This window comes from Aythya ferina (genome assembly GCF_964211825.1).
Source record: "Aythya ferina genome assembly, chromosome: 1".
Taxonomy (NCBI): Eukaryota; Metazoa; Chordata; class Aves; order Anseriformes; family Anatidae; genus Aythya; species Aythya ferina.
The window spans coordinates 137,464,659-137,477,828 of record NC_140296.1 but is presented as its reverse complement, the minus strand read 5'-3'; the positions used below and the strand labels follow the sequence as shown (position 1 = coordinate 137,477,828).

The 13,170-nt window shown below is 34.2% G+C and overlaps 1 protein-coding gene across 7 annotated transcripts in view; it reads right to left on the bottom strand.

Annotated features, from left to right (window-relative positions):
- The window catches only part of CCDC91 (coiled-coil domain containing 91), a 174,155-nt gene that overhangs the window by 84,028 nt on the left and 76,957 nt on the right, over positions 1-13,170 (bottom strand). For 6 of the 7 annotated variants that reach the window (XM_084497854.1, XM_084497860.1, XM_084497858.1 and 3 more), the window contains one exon: positions 12,877-12,954. The exons of the other annotated variant lie outside the window; for it this stretch is intronic. In XM_084497854.1, the coding sequence (XP_084353980.1) occupies positions 12,877-12,954 (78 nt within the window). The remainder of the gene's footprint in view (positions 1-12,876; positions 12,955-13,170) is intronic. 7 annotated transcript variants of the gene reach the window in all.

The window sequence follows — 13,170 nt, the reverse complement described above, 5'->3', positions numbered from 1 at the left end:
ATTCGACCATTCCATTAGTTGGTCAAGTTAGGAGACACACAGATCTGTGAAACACTGCTTCAGAGACAGCTTCCATGTTGTGTCATAAGAACTTTCCATTAAAAAAATCTTTTTTCTATGCAAGATAGATCCAGCCAAACAGGCCTTTAAAATCAAAATAAAATATTTTAATTCAAACACTGTCTTTTCAAGTCATTTAAAAGAAAATGAGGTGTACCATATAAAATTCATGTTCTGTATTTAAAAAATTACCAGAAGGAAGACAATTTTCAAAATAAATTAAAAGATGAACTTGAGATGATTTTCTTTAATTCTCATTTAACATGCACCTGTTGCCCATGACAGTATTATGTTCTTGGCTGATATGCTACATTTGCCTAGCTCCAGCTGACCATAAACATAGAGATGAGCATAAAGATGTCAAAAAAAGCATCTACACAATTGTAAAAAAAAAAAAAAGAAAAAAAAAAGAAAAGACGAAAATAAGCCTGCAGAAAACTGTTTGCTCATAACAACCATTTAAGATGTCTTGATGGCTAAATAAAGCACAGATGAATGATATCCATGCAAATCTTATGCAAATTTACAGATAATAAACTACTTAAATCACTAATTAACAAAACTAATTTACTAATTAACTAATATCCTATACAATACTATATAGTACAACACCAAAAGTTTGATAAATTGCTACTCTGCGCAACTATTTACCACTGCTGAAACGCCATTTTCATTCTTAATTACACAGTTATTCTGCTCCATAGAGCTGTTGATGCTTCATAGAGCTGTGGCCACTGATTTAGTATCAAGCAATTCTTGAAGCAATATTCCTTCTTTCCATAGCTCAATGAATCAGTTCAAACAAGATTACAGCAGAAACTAGCCTAGGGTATCTGTAGCATAAAGTAAAGGGTAGGATTTCAACATGGATGCTCTTGGTAACTCATTTTTCCTCCTATATATTGTGCAATGAACTTGACACAGGGTGGAAAGGGTCATTCTGTGACAACAGCCAGTTGCAGGACTGTAACTGCAGATGGCATCAGACTTGATGTGGATCTATTTCTAAATTCTTACCACATTTGTCACCTCAGTCTACACTTTGTACAGTTCTAGAGAAAGTGGTCACTTGAGATTTTCAGAATCTCTTTGCATCTATCAACTAGTCTCTAACTACTTGCTTCTTTTTTTTTTTTCCTTCTTCCTCAATACAAAACAATTCAGAAGCTCTAAATACATCTACCTTTAGCCAAAACTGAGGTTATCCTTTAGGTCTTTAATATAAACAGTTATATTTTTGGAGGAGTTAAATGGATCTTCTTTTCCTATTTGGAATTTCTTTGGCTTTCAAAAATCTTCCACCTCCACCACGTAAGAAACTTTATCAGCTTAAAGGGATTGTCGTACCTTAGATAAACAACTGCTTACAGCAGTATGCTTGAAATTCAAACAGAAGGTCATGCATTAACTTAAGAATGAACTACATCCGCTACAGAAATAGTTGTGATCATAAGTACATCATCATAATTTGAACTGATGCCTTTCCAGTAATCAAAGGCAGAATTTACAAGTCTTATATAATAAATAATCAACTTATATCTAGCTGTCTTAAAATGCAAAAAGTAGCATCTTTCCTCAAACTTCTGGGAAAAAAACAAAAACAAAAACAAAAACAAACAAACAAAAAACAAACAAAAAAAAACAACACACACACACAAAAAAAACAACAAACAGCACTAAGCAATCAGGCAAACATACTCTTGGCTTTTTAATATTTTCTTCTTCTCAGTACCATATTACATTTTTTACCATGACTAAACTGGGCACAAAACATTGACCAAGAAAACCAAGAATTAATGTCTACAGTGATACTATTTTAATAGTTTCGGTTCAGCTATAATTCATTTCCAATTTGGCGTGAACTTCTAAGCTAGTCAAAGCTACAATTGAATCAAGTTTTCAGTCTCAAACTTCAATCTATAGCTGTTTAGGCTTGTAGATCTGAAAAAGCAAACAACGGTTTGATTTGTGGTAAGGGTTTTTGTTTGTTTGTTTTTCTCCATAAAGAGAACTCTGATTAACATTCCAGTTTATACAAATGAAATATAAAATGTATTTAAGTGTGTACTTGTATCCACTATCTTTCCTTGAACTAACTTGGGGGGTAAGAAAAAAGGAGAGATTATCCACATCTTGAAAAACAACACAGTTATAATTTTAAAATCAATAGACAGTACACCAGGAATATACAATACAAAAGGGTACATGTTGAATACCAAACCCAGGGTATTATATATGCAAATTTTCCATCCTTGTAATTTTGATGGAAAAATTACTGACAAAATAGAATTCGCTAATTTTAGAAAAAAGTGTGTGACATTTACTTCTCCTCAGTTTTAGCCTCTAAGTTTTACTATTTTTTTTTTTGTAATGAAAGAAAAATTGAAAGAGACAAAAAGAACTCACACAAAAACACAAGATCATTTATGATTCTTTGTGATTTTCTTAGTGAAGTTTTAACATTATAAATGACTACTTCTATATTAATCTTACTGCCTTGGCTTCCAAATACTACAGGAAATTTTTTTCTCAGCAGGCAATGTCCTCCACAGGTGCTGCTTCTAAAGAGTTTTGCCTTTTTCTCCCTCCCTCTGCCTGTTACCCAAGCATTTTAAGGTTTTTGGCCAGTACAGATGACATAAGCTGTTTCAAATATGTGAACTTGGGTATTCTGAACTATTTATATACCAATACTGCACCTGGAAAGAAATTTGAGCAGTAAACCTCAATCCAAGGAATATTTATGCGTGGAGAATTGTTACAATATATGATGGTGATTATGTTTGTTAAACTGCAATTTTTCCAGATTTTAATACATTATTTTCCATACTTTTCAAATTCACATTTGCTATAGTTGATGCAGGGTATCATCTAATGGCAATAGATAGTCTGGGAAGGGAGAAAAATTCTCAAGGTTCTTCAGTATTACAGGTGATGAAAAGGGTTTGAAACTCCTGCGATAAGCATACTCCTGCATAGCAATTAAACAACGCAATCAGGATGAAGACCATCATGCCAAAATAACAAAGAAACAAACCACACCAAAACAAAAACAAAACCAAACCAAAATGATCACCAAAACCCAAACATGTCAAAAGGTCCAACAGGAAGAGTAGTCTGTAACCAATACAACATACAACTTTTTGTATGCATGATCTACAGTGACACTCTGAAAGGCAATAGAAAGGCTGGTACTTTGCCAAGATGGCTGCTGCCAAGTAAGTCACGACTGTTCCAGAGTTTTCAGCTACTGGATATCTGAATCCCTCTGGACTGAAAAAGTTAATTACTGACAACATGGACTCCACTGGAGAATGAGACTTAGCCATTTGTCTCCTTCAATTACAGAGGTTTATGTTTTTTACTTTGGCTTTTGAGTAAGTCAAATCAAAACGTCACATGTAAAAGTCCGTTTTAAGAATAGAATGACACTGAGTGAGCTGAAAATTCTAGTATCTTTACAAATTATATTAATTGTTTCATGACAGATGAAAAGAGATCGCCTCATTGACTGATAAAAGCAAAAACAAAGAAAAAAACCCAACACATTCTTTTTCAGAAAATCAACCAGATATTTTGCATGAGAAAGTCACCAAAAGATGTTAATATTTTAAACACTTTTCCATGACTGCAAATGTCATCCTTTCAAACTCTCTACAGTACTTCATTAGAAAAAACAGATTAATGCTATTTTTATTCATTGTTAGCTGCATGATTATGAAAACTAACTGACTGTTGATGCATACATTCCTCTGGATTTAGAGTATACAAGTCCTATGAATTAAAGTTACATGGATGAAAAATACATATAATAAGATGATAGTACAGCTGTTACAGCATTGTTTATTCTGTCCCCCAGTGTGTATTCCATCCACAAAGGTTCTAAAAGCAAACCAAATCCTGGAGTAGAAAGTAGCACTGAAAAAGTTAATAGCTGAGGAAAAGGGCACCAAATCAACACATCTATATTTAATTTCCCTAAATCCAGAAGTACTTCCCTAAATTACGTTAACTTAACATATCCAGTGGCTTTTCTTTGGTCAAAAACATGGTAACAAGGTAAAATACTACATATTGTAAGAATTCATTTTGCTCATTATCCTCAGTTTCAGTACATGTACTTAAGATGACTCAAAAAAGTTACAAGAAACTATCAGAGTTGATATGAAATAGCAAACCTTTAGGTCTTTTTCCAAAATCTATTGGATATCAGGTGGATTATAGTCTGATGTTTTATATTCATCCTTCCAGAAAGAAATGAAAGAAATCATTAGATGTTCTTTCATATCATCTGGAGTAAACAGTGAATTTCAACCAAAAAGGAAAATTAGGAGTCTATACTGTGCCTCAGTCCTGATTTTTCTTTCCTGAAGAATAGGGTAGCTGCTCTTGAACCACTACAGACTAAGTCTTTTTTTGTTTAAGTTCTAAAATTTCAAGAACTTGTTAGTGTTGGTAGTTCTTATTCTAACACCCATATCTCTGAATTCTTGGCAGTAAAGTATGTGTGAGGGATAAAAAAAAAAGTGATAGTAGAATGTGCTAGAACATTGGGGATTCTTATTTGCAGGTTGGAGGAGAGGTTCTAGTGTCTGTAAACTACGTGGTTTAAGTGTATGATAAGATATTTTAAATGCTAGCATTCATTAATCATTTCAGACAATTGTTACCTTCTTCTTGTTACTTTGACACAGAAATAAATCACATCACTGATACAGATCATATTCCATCACCAAATTGTTTTGTATTTCCCATTCACTGCTCTGGCCATAAGTACATGAACAACTTTAAGTGTGTTTTTAAACAAACAAACAAAAAAATCACATTGTTAATGGATAATGCTCACATATAACTAACTAGGCACAGTATGTCTGTGTAAGCAACATATGAATATTACAAATAAGAAGATTTGTATGATGATAATGACAGTAAAGCAAGTATTCTTCTGAAGCTTAAGCTATCAGAAACTTTCCAAACCATTCCAACAGTCTTGTGTCTTCCCTTCTTTATTATCACTCTCCTAACCCCCAAAAATCTACCAGAGAATTTATCCTGCTTTTTCTTCACTAACCAAAAATGTCTGGTGACTTCTGACATAAAAAGAATGAAACCCCTTAAGAACATGTTCTCCAAAGTGTCTTCACATCTGTTTTAGCTTTATGTATGACTGGTTATAAACATCACACAAGCCATTCTATCTCCAAAATATCATCAAAACCCTGATACATTTAAATGACAGTACAAAATATTTTTAAGTTGGTGTGCCAGAAACATTAAAACTTAGTCCGTCTTCATTTTATAAACTGGAATTTCATCAAAACAAAATAAAACTTACCTAAGTGAATTAGTCCAAACCCTTGTTTGAGCTTGGATGAAGAGAAAACTTGAATTCTCAATTTCATATATTGGAATAATTTTGGAAGACACTAAACTGAAATGACATCCAACTATCATAAGAACTTCTTGAGTATCCTCAGGGGAATACACATCTTATTTACTCTACTATATGCTTTAACAATGGTCAGATTTAGTTTGTATAACAAGTTCAGAAAAATTCCCACAGTGCTAAAAGTCTTGTTCCTTTGTATAATTAGGTAGTCCTGGACCATAATTAATAACATTCTACACGTACTGTGGGAACTCTAGAGAACAGCATCACTGAATACAGACTAGAGACTGAAAAACTGTACTGTTCAACCTGAAAAGTTTAAATATCAGAAAATATAATTGCAATTGGACAAAAGACACAGATTTTCAAAAAATCTATCCTGCACTTCTGCAAGTTGTTTTAGGTACACAGTACAGGTTGCTTTCTAAAATTTATCCACAAATTTGTCCTCAAATCAAGGCAAAAGTGTGATAATTAGAATTTTGCTAAAAACCAAAGCACATACACTTGGGCCTATTTTTAATATAAATACCCATTTTAAAAAATATATATATACCATTTTTAATATATATCCATTTACCCAACACCAGTGCATTCTGTTTTAATTCTACTGACAGTAGAAACCACAGCTGCTTGCCTAGACCAGGATTTGTTGCAGGCCAAAAGCTAGAGTTTAGGAGAATCCTTCTTGAAACATATAGCCAAAATATAACTATTACCCCCAAATAAATTCCGAACAGTAACAAATTGCCAAATCTCTCTCACAACCAAGTAAAAATATTAAATAATATTAATAAATAATATTAATAATATTAAATAATGTTAATAAATATTAATATTAAAAATTAAAAATTTCTCAGGAAAAAAAAACAAGCGGAAAAACAAATTAGAGTTTATTCCTTTCATTTCTTTCATTCCTTTTGAAAAACAGTATAAAAGTCATTATAATACCTGCCAAAAAATAGACTTCTCAGGTGTAGCATTATTTGAAAACATTAGAACAATTGAAGTGCTCATCATGATATACAGGCTGCTACATTATGTTCTATGAGTTAGTTAAAAGTACTCATGAAAACCCTTAGCGAATCCAAATAAATATTCTCTCCAATTTCTTTCTCCTGCTCAAACATCATTCATTTGCTTCAGTAACTAAATATAAGCCAGTATATCAAACACCTTCTTTACTTCAAAACTGAAAAGTCCAAATGGCTAAAACAAGCAATTTAAAAATATATAAATAAAGTTATCTAGTTGAAAGAAAAGTTACCATTCTACTTCAAACACAAACTATATTAAATGCTAGTGTTAATTTCATCAATAGTACATAAGAACTGTTATGCCTCATAGCATTAGAAAATTACCACCTCATTCAGTATCTTTTCTCCACCACTAACCAATTCCTACTAATTTATTTTAGGGCAAGATACAATTACCAATTGCTGACCAATTAACCAATAAAACAGACAGGATGCAATCAAAATTCTTCCCTGATCCTGGGAGATGATACACTAAATAAAATGTAATATTTGATTTTCCATGTTGTAAGACAGTTCTTATCTAATGCACATACTATATAAATAAAACTCTTTTCCACACTTTCTTTTTCAACAGAATACAAATTATCCACTTCAGGCATTGCGTATTTTCATGATCAGGCTATTTTCAGGTGAGCATTCCTTTAAGTTAAATACAATACATTCTTTTTATGTGCTACAGAATGAAGATATATATATACATATATATATATATATACATATATATATATATATATATGTGTGTGTTGTACAAATGAATATTAACCAAAATGAAAGCAATTACACTCCTACTTAGGTCAGAGCCCACTTGGAATTTACAATGAAGTGGGCCCTAATGAGATAAAAGTTGTGATGAATGGGCTGAATTGTTTCTACTCATAGTTGTATTAGAGTGTGTTACTAAAGCTTTAACATTGCTCCTGCTATAAAATTTTACATATCAAGTCAACCAGTATTTCTCGTGTAAAATTCTCAGAAGTTACACAAAGTCAAGGCATTTTGATATGCATCACAGTATGAAAAAGTTTCATGGTTTCACTAATCACTTTCCTGACTAAACGGTGCACTGGATTTTAGGCTGGTGTTTCAAAGGCATAATGTACAAGATATTTGATTCACTTATAAGGACAGGGTAACATGTTTCTGTGAAGTGGTATAATATAACTTCAGTTTCATTTGCAGTTGGTTTTGGTATAGCAGTGACTAATGACTATAGTTTGAATGCTATACTGAGTTTATCTAGGTATTTATCTCTACTGGCATGTGAGTTTAAGGATTTATTTTCCACAAAACGCTCTTTTCCTCGGGCTCCTGTTAGAAACGAACTTCAAACTCACGCAATCAAACCTTTGCAGCATAATAACTTCTTAGAATCTCATTCATTGTTCTAGGGTCACAACTACATGTAACATTATCCTTACTAAAAAAGAAGGGAGTGATATTTTGTCATATTTACAATTACATTTAAAATACATGTATTATCATCACTGTTGTATGACTACTCCTACGTTATAAAAATAAGGAATCTTTTCCTAGCCATCAGTTCTTCATGAGACAAATTATAGGGAGTTGGTCTATTCTCCCATGTGCCCAGTGATAGGACAAGGGGCAATGGGCTAAAGTCGTGCCAGGGGAGGTTTAGGTTGGATATTAGTAAGAACTTCTTTACTGAAAGGTTTGTTATGCATTGGAATGGGCTACCCAGGGAAGTGTCAGGTTGAGTCACCATCCCTGCAGTCTTTAAAAGTTTTAAAGTTTAGATGTAGAGCTTAGTGATATGGTTTAGTGGAGGACTTGTTAGTGTTAGGTCAGAGGTTGGACTAGGTGATCTTGGAGGTCTCTTCCAACCTAAATGATTCGTGATTCTGTGATTCTGTCTGCCTAGGGCTAAGATAGCAATGGAAGACCAATATGCTGAAATATTGTCTGTTTTAGAAGAAAACATTCCTCAAAATATGAGGAAGTGATCTATCAGAAAATATACATGTAACTCATTTTTATGTGATGAAAGATACAACAGAACAAAAAGGCCACCACAATAAATCTGCAAAGAGTAACAATCTACTCTAAATTTAACAATTTAATATTTAATAACTTTTTGATTACTAATCAAATCAAATTTTGTAACTAAAAACAAACAAAATCCTAACAACAACAAAAAACTCTTTTGCTTTGTGCATCAAAAGAAAGACACGTGTTTATCAACAGGAAGACTTTTTTACACCAGGAACACAGAACAAGTATTTCACTGTTCTACACAGGGTTTCAACAACTAATTAAGAGGATTCTGGGATTTATTTTATAGAGCAAATGATGAATGGTTCTGGCATTATATTCACACATACTAGAAGAACTTTGTTTGAGATGGTACTGGAAAGTGATAACTGGCTAGTATCTGAGAGGATGTGTCATAATTCCGATAGTCATGACTGTAACAGAACCTAATTTGGGCCATGAACAAGCATTTTACTGGAATAATCTACATTAGTTTGTTTTATTAAAACCCAAGAAATGCAAAATAGGACTATGTAAGTAAGGACTATTGTAAGCAAGGTTTTCCTTCCTACGCTTTTTAAACAAAACCCTAGACAAAGTTAGATGACATTCTACGCTCAAGGAAGTGGTGGATTAATTAGTTGATACTTTAAAATTACTAAAAATGGAAACCACTTTTTCATATAAATTATTTGTACTAGTGTAGCAGAGTCTTAAGCACTAAAGAAGACATATTTCAACACTAAATGAAGCATGGCTAATCATAAATGAAATAAGAAAGTCAGTAACTTCCACAATTTATATTTCACTAAAAGGATTAATCAGATTTATTTTACACTCCTAAGCTAAACAAATGCTATATGTAAGGCTCCTCGCTCATAAGCATGAGCCAGCAGTGTTAAAAATGTTAGTGTCCAAAGGAGAAAAGAAAAGAAAAAAAGAAAAAAAAAAAAAGGAGAAACAAGGAGTGTCCAAAGGAAACAAATATGGTGAAGGGCCTAGAGGGGAAGACAGGTGAGGAGCAGCTGAGGTCCCTTGTTTTGTTCAGCCCAAAGCAGAGCAGGCTGAGTGGAGGCCTCATGGCAGCCTGCAGCTCCCTCACAAGGGGAGCAGAGGTACAGGCGCTGAGCTCTGCTCTCTGGGGACAGCAACAGGACCCGAGGGAACAGCATGAAGCTGGGACAGGAGAGGGTCAGGCTGGGGGTTAGGAAAAGGTTCTGCACCCAGGGGGTGGTCGGGCGCTGGGACAGGGCAGTGGTCACAGCACCAAGCCTGCCAGAGTTCAAGAAGCATTTGGACAACACTGTCAGACATAGAGCCTGTTTTTTTGGGTGGTCCTTTGGAGACCCAGGGGTTGGACTTGATGATCCTTGTGGGTCCCTTCCAACTAGGATATTCTATGATTCTATGACTCATTCACTTCAGGAAAAAAATCTTAACCCTTGTTCCATATTGAAATATTAACCATGAATGAAAAGTTTAAAAGAATCCATGAGATTTTTCTCAAAACCATAGAACAGGTTTGCCTTCACTAAATTCTCTAAGGATTCAGTTCACTGTAATTCCACATCTTTTCCCCCACATGGTAAAGGCTTACGAAAAAAGGTATTTAAGCTGTAAGAGAAATATATATATTTAAGATAGCATACTTATTTGCCTGCTAATCTATTTTATGTTTGCAGAAAAGGTTGGTAGCAGTATTTTACACAGAGGCTGGCATATCTGATGTTATTTCTCCTCAGAGTACTGTGATCTCATTGACAAAAATATGGCAACTAACCAATGAGGCAACAGGAAGACTTGTATGAAGTATATTCATGCCACAGTTCCCTGGTATTAAAGAATGTCTTTATGTAACTTGAATATAAACAGTCTATGAGAAATAATATGCTAAATATAAATATTTATTGGAATCCCAGTATTCAATTAAAAGCCTAATCTTTTGTACCAAATCATAGAAACTGAAAAATGTAAATCTTCTTTTCCAGGTGGCAAATCAGATCTTCAGAGCTGATGTTGACTTGTTAAATATCTTTTTAAAAACGATATAGCACATAAGTATCTCTCTTTACCCAGCTATACATGAAGAGGTTATTCCTTAAAAAGGACAACGTTATCCATGCAAAACTCTCCTTTAGCTCACACAAAGGCTTTGATATGGTGAAGACTATTCATTCACTACTAGAGATTTTTGGTATTTCACAATTTGCATATATTTCAGAAATAAAAAGGAGGAAACATAAAAGCCACAGTTACAAGTGGCTCACTGTTTTTTTCAAAATAAGGTCACATGGTAACAGACAGACATTTTATACCCAGCCAGTATGAAATGGAAGTGAAAAAGGCTGAGATACACCATGTGTTTGGTGGGCCATCCAAAGTGGACATTCTGAAGGACACACTCATTTCTCTCTCCTATGAGGAAAGGCTGAGAGAGCTGTGACTGTTCAGCCTGGGAAAGAGAAGACTCAGTGGGGGATCTCATCAACAAATACCCGAAGGAAGGGTGCAAACAGAGCACAGATCTAGGCTCTTTTCAATGGTATCCAGTGACAGGACAAGGGCACAAACAGGCGATGGGCACAAACTGGAACACGGGATGTTCCCTCTGAACATCGGGAAGCATTTGTGTTCTGTGCAGTTGACAGAGCACTCGAACAGGTTGCCTAGAGAGGTTGTGAAGTCTCCCTCCTCAGAGATATTCAAAAGTAGTCTGGACATGGTTCTGGTCGACCTGTTCTAGGTGACCCCGCTTGAGCAGAGGGGCTGTAACAGTTGACCTCCAGATATTGCTTCCAACCTAAACCATTCTGTAATTCTGTCATTTGAGAACTTCCATTGTAAAAAATAAATTAATAAATAAATCCCGAAGGAGTAAGAAGAAGGGAAAAGAAATGCAACAATTCTCCTGAAACAAAATGAGGAAGGTCTGGAGCAAAGGGACATCGCCAATGAACAAGCTTAACTTCTCTCAGGAATGAAAACTAATGAAACTTCTTTCTGAATAGGCTCCCTTTTGATGAAATTTGTATAAGTTATATTGATGAAGACAGACATTTTTCTACAGATAGTCCAATTTCAATATTGACTAGAACACTGATAACAGTTTTTTAGCATAATTATTAAATGGTATTCTTGTTAAAAGTTGTTGCAAATCTGTTTCATGTTTTATACTTTTCTGAAGCCTACTACATAAACTGTCTTCAAGTCGGTGGTCCTAAAAGCATCAGCAGGTCCTCTACATAGTGTAACTTTCTCAGATTTAGAACTTGGTAGGCCTACCTTACACATAAGGAGCAGAGGCCAAACAAAACAAACAAACAAACCAACCAACCACCTTTTTGAACAGCATTTAGATTTCGAATTTTGTGGCAGACTTGGAATCTGGCATAAATGGCTCTCCTGGAGCTGCAGATCCTGACAACTCCAGAAAGAAAAATACATTGTGAGTAAGTTTTGGATATTTCTTAAAAATAAAGAAGCCTACCCTCCCCAACAAAGTATTGCAGGCTTCTTGATCAGCTTCTATGCTCAAGCTTTCAGTTTATTGCTTGAATCAGATGACACAGCCTCAATCCAATCCTTTTTAGTTTGCCAGTTCCATTCCAAACCTAACTAACAACATTGTCAGTTTAGTGATCCCAGCTTCTAATTGCATACTATGTCTCATGTCTCCCTTATCATTCCCAGCAAAAGCCTTATCTTCCATTTCTTATTATCAGTTTCTTTGTCCAGTCAGATCTTCTTTACCTCTATTAAGTCTAATTAGAATCTTTTGCCATACCTACACCTAAGATGAGTCAGTTTTTATCTGAAATAACAATAATCTCTGTTTTTGAATCAGTTTTGTGCACGTATTAGCAAGTTTTAGTAACAGTATAAAAGACACATTTATCCTCCACAATAACATCCACTTCTTGTATCTTACTGACTCAGCACAAATAGGAACAGCATGAGAGGTTTACAGATTCTGCCTTAATTTATACATATCTTCTTGTCTTAGCGTTGTATAGATAAAACAAAACAAACCAACTAAACTGTTCAATTGCTCTATAAGGCTGCTTTCCTGCAAGTACAGATTTTTGAGACTGGAGAGGTCCAAAATGTAGCTAATGTGAAGTTTACCACAACTGTCTGAGAACTTTTGTTTTATTCCAGTTTTAAGATTCATCACTTGGCTAACATGCTTTATCTGAAGTTTCCCAAAGTGCAGAGTGAAAAAACATGTCATGTAAACTTTCAGGCCAAACAGAATAAATTGGAAACAACTGAAAAGACAGTTTTATAATTAAAGAGGCTGAACAACCAAACTAGCTAATACTAAAGAAGACTGCCGGTAGTGCATACTTATTATATGATGTTACACTGGAAATTGTGCTAACTTGACAACTTGTTTACCTTGAATTCTTCAACAATAATACTCAAAGCTTCATGTCCAGCTTGTCTCATATCTTCTAACTCCTGCTTATGCTTTTCCTGTACAAAAATATGAAAATATTATATACTACATACAGACATGACATAATATTAAGAAAGTAAAGACCAAGTATTTTCCTCATTTTTGCTATCTTGCATGAAGAAATGTATACCGCTAGTATTTTTGGATACTGTATATATGCTCAATTCAACTTGTTCTGAATACTAAACTTTTTATTTCTTAACTTTACTTCAGTACTCCACAGATATTCTAAA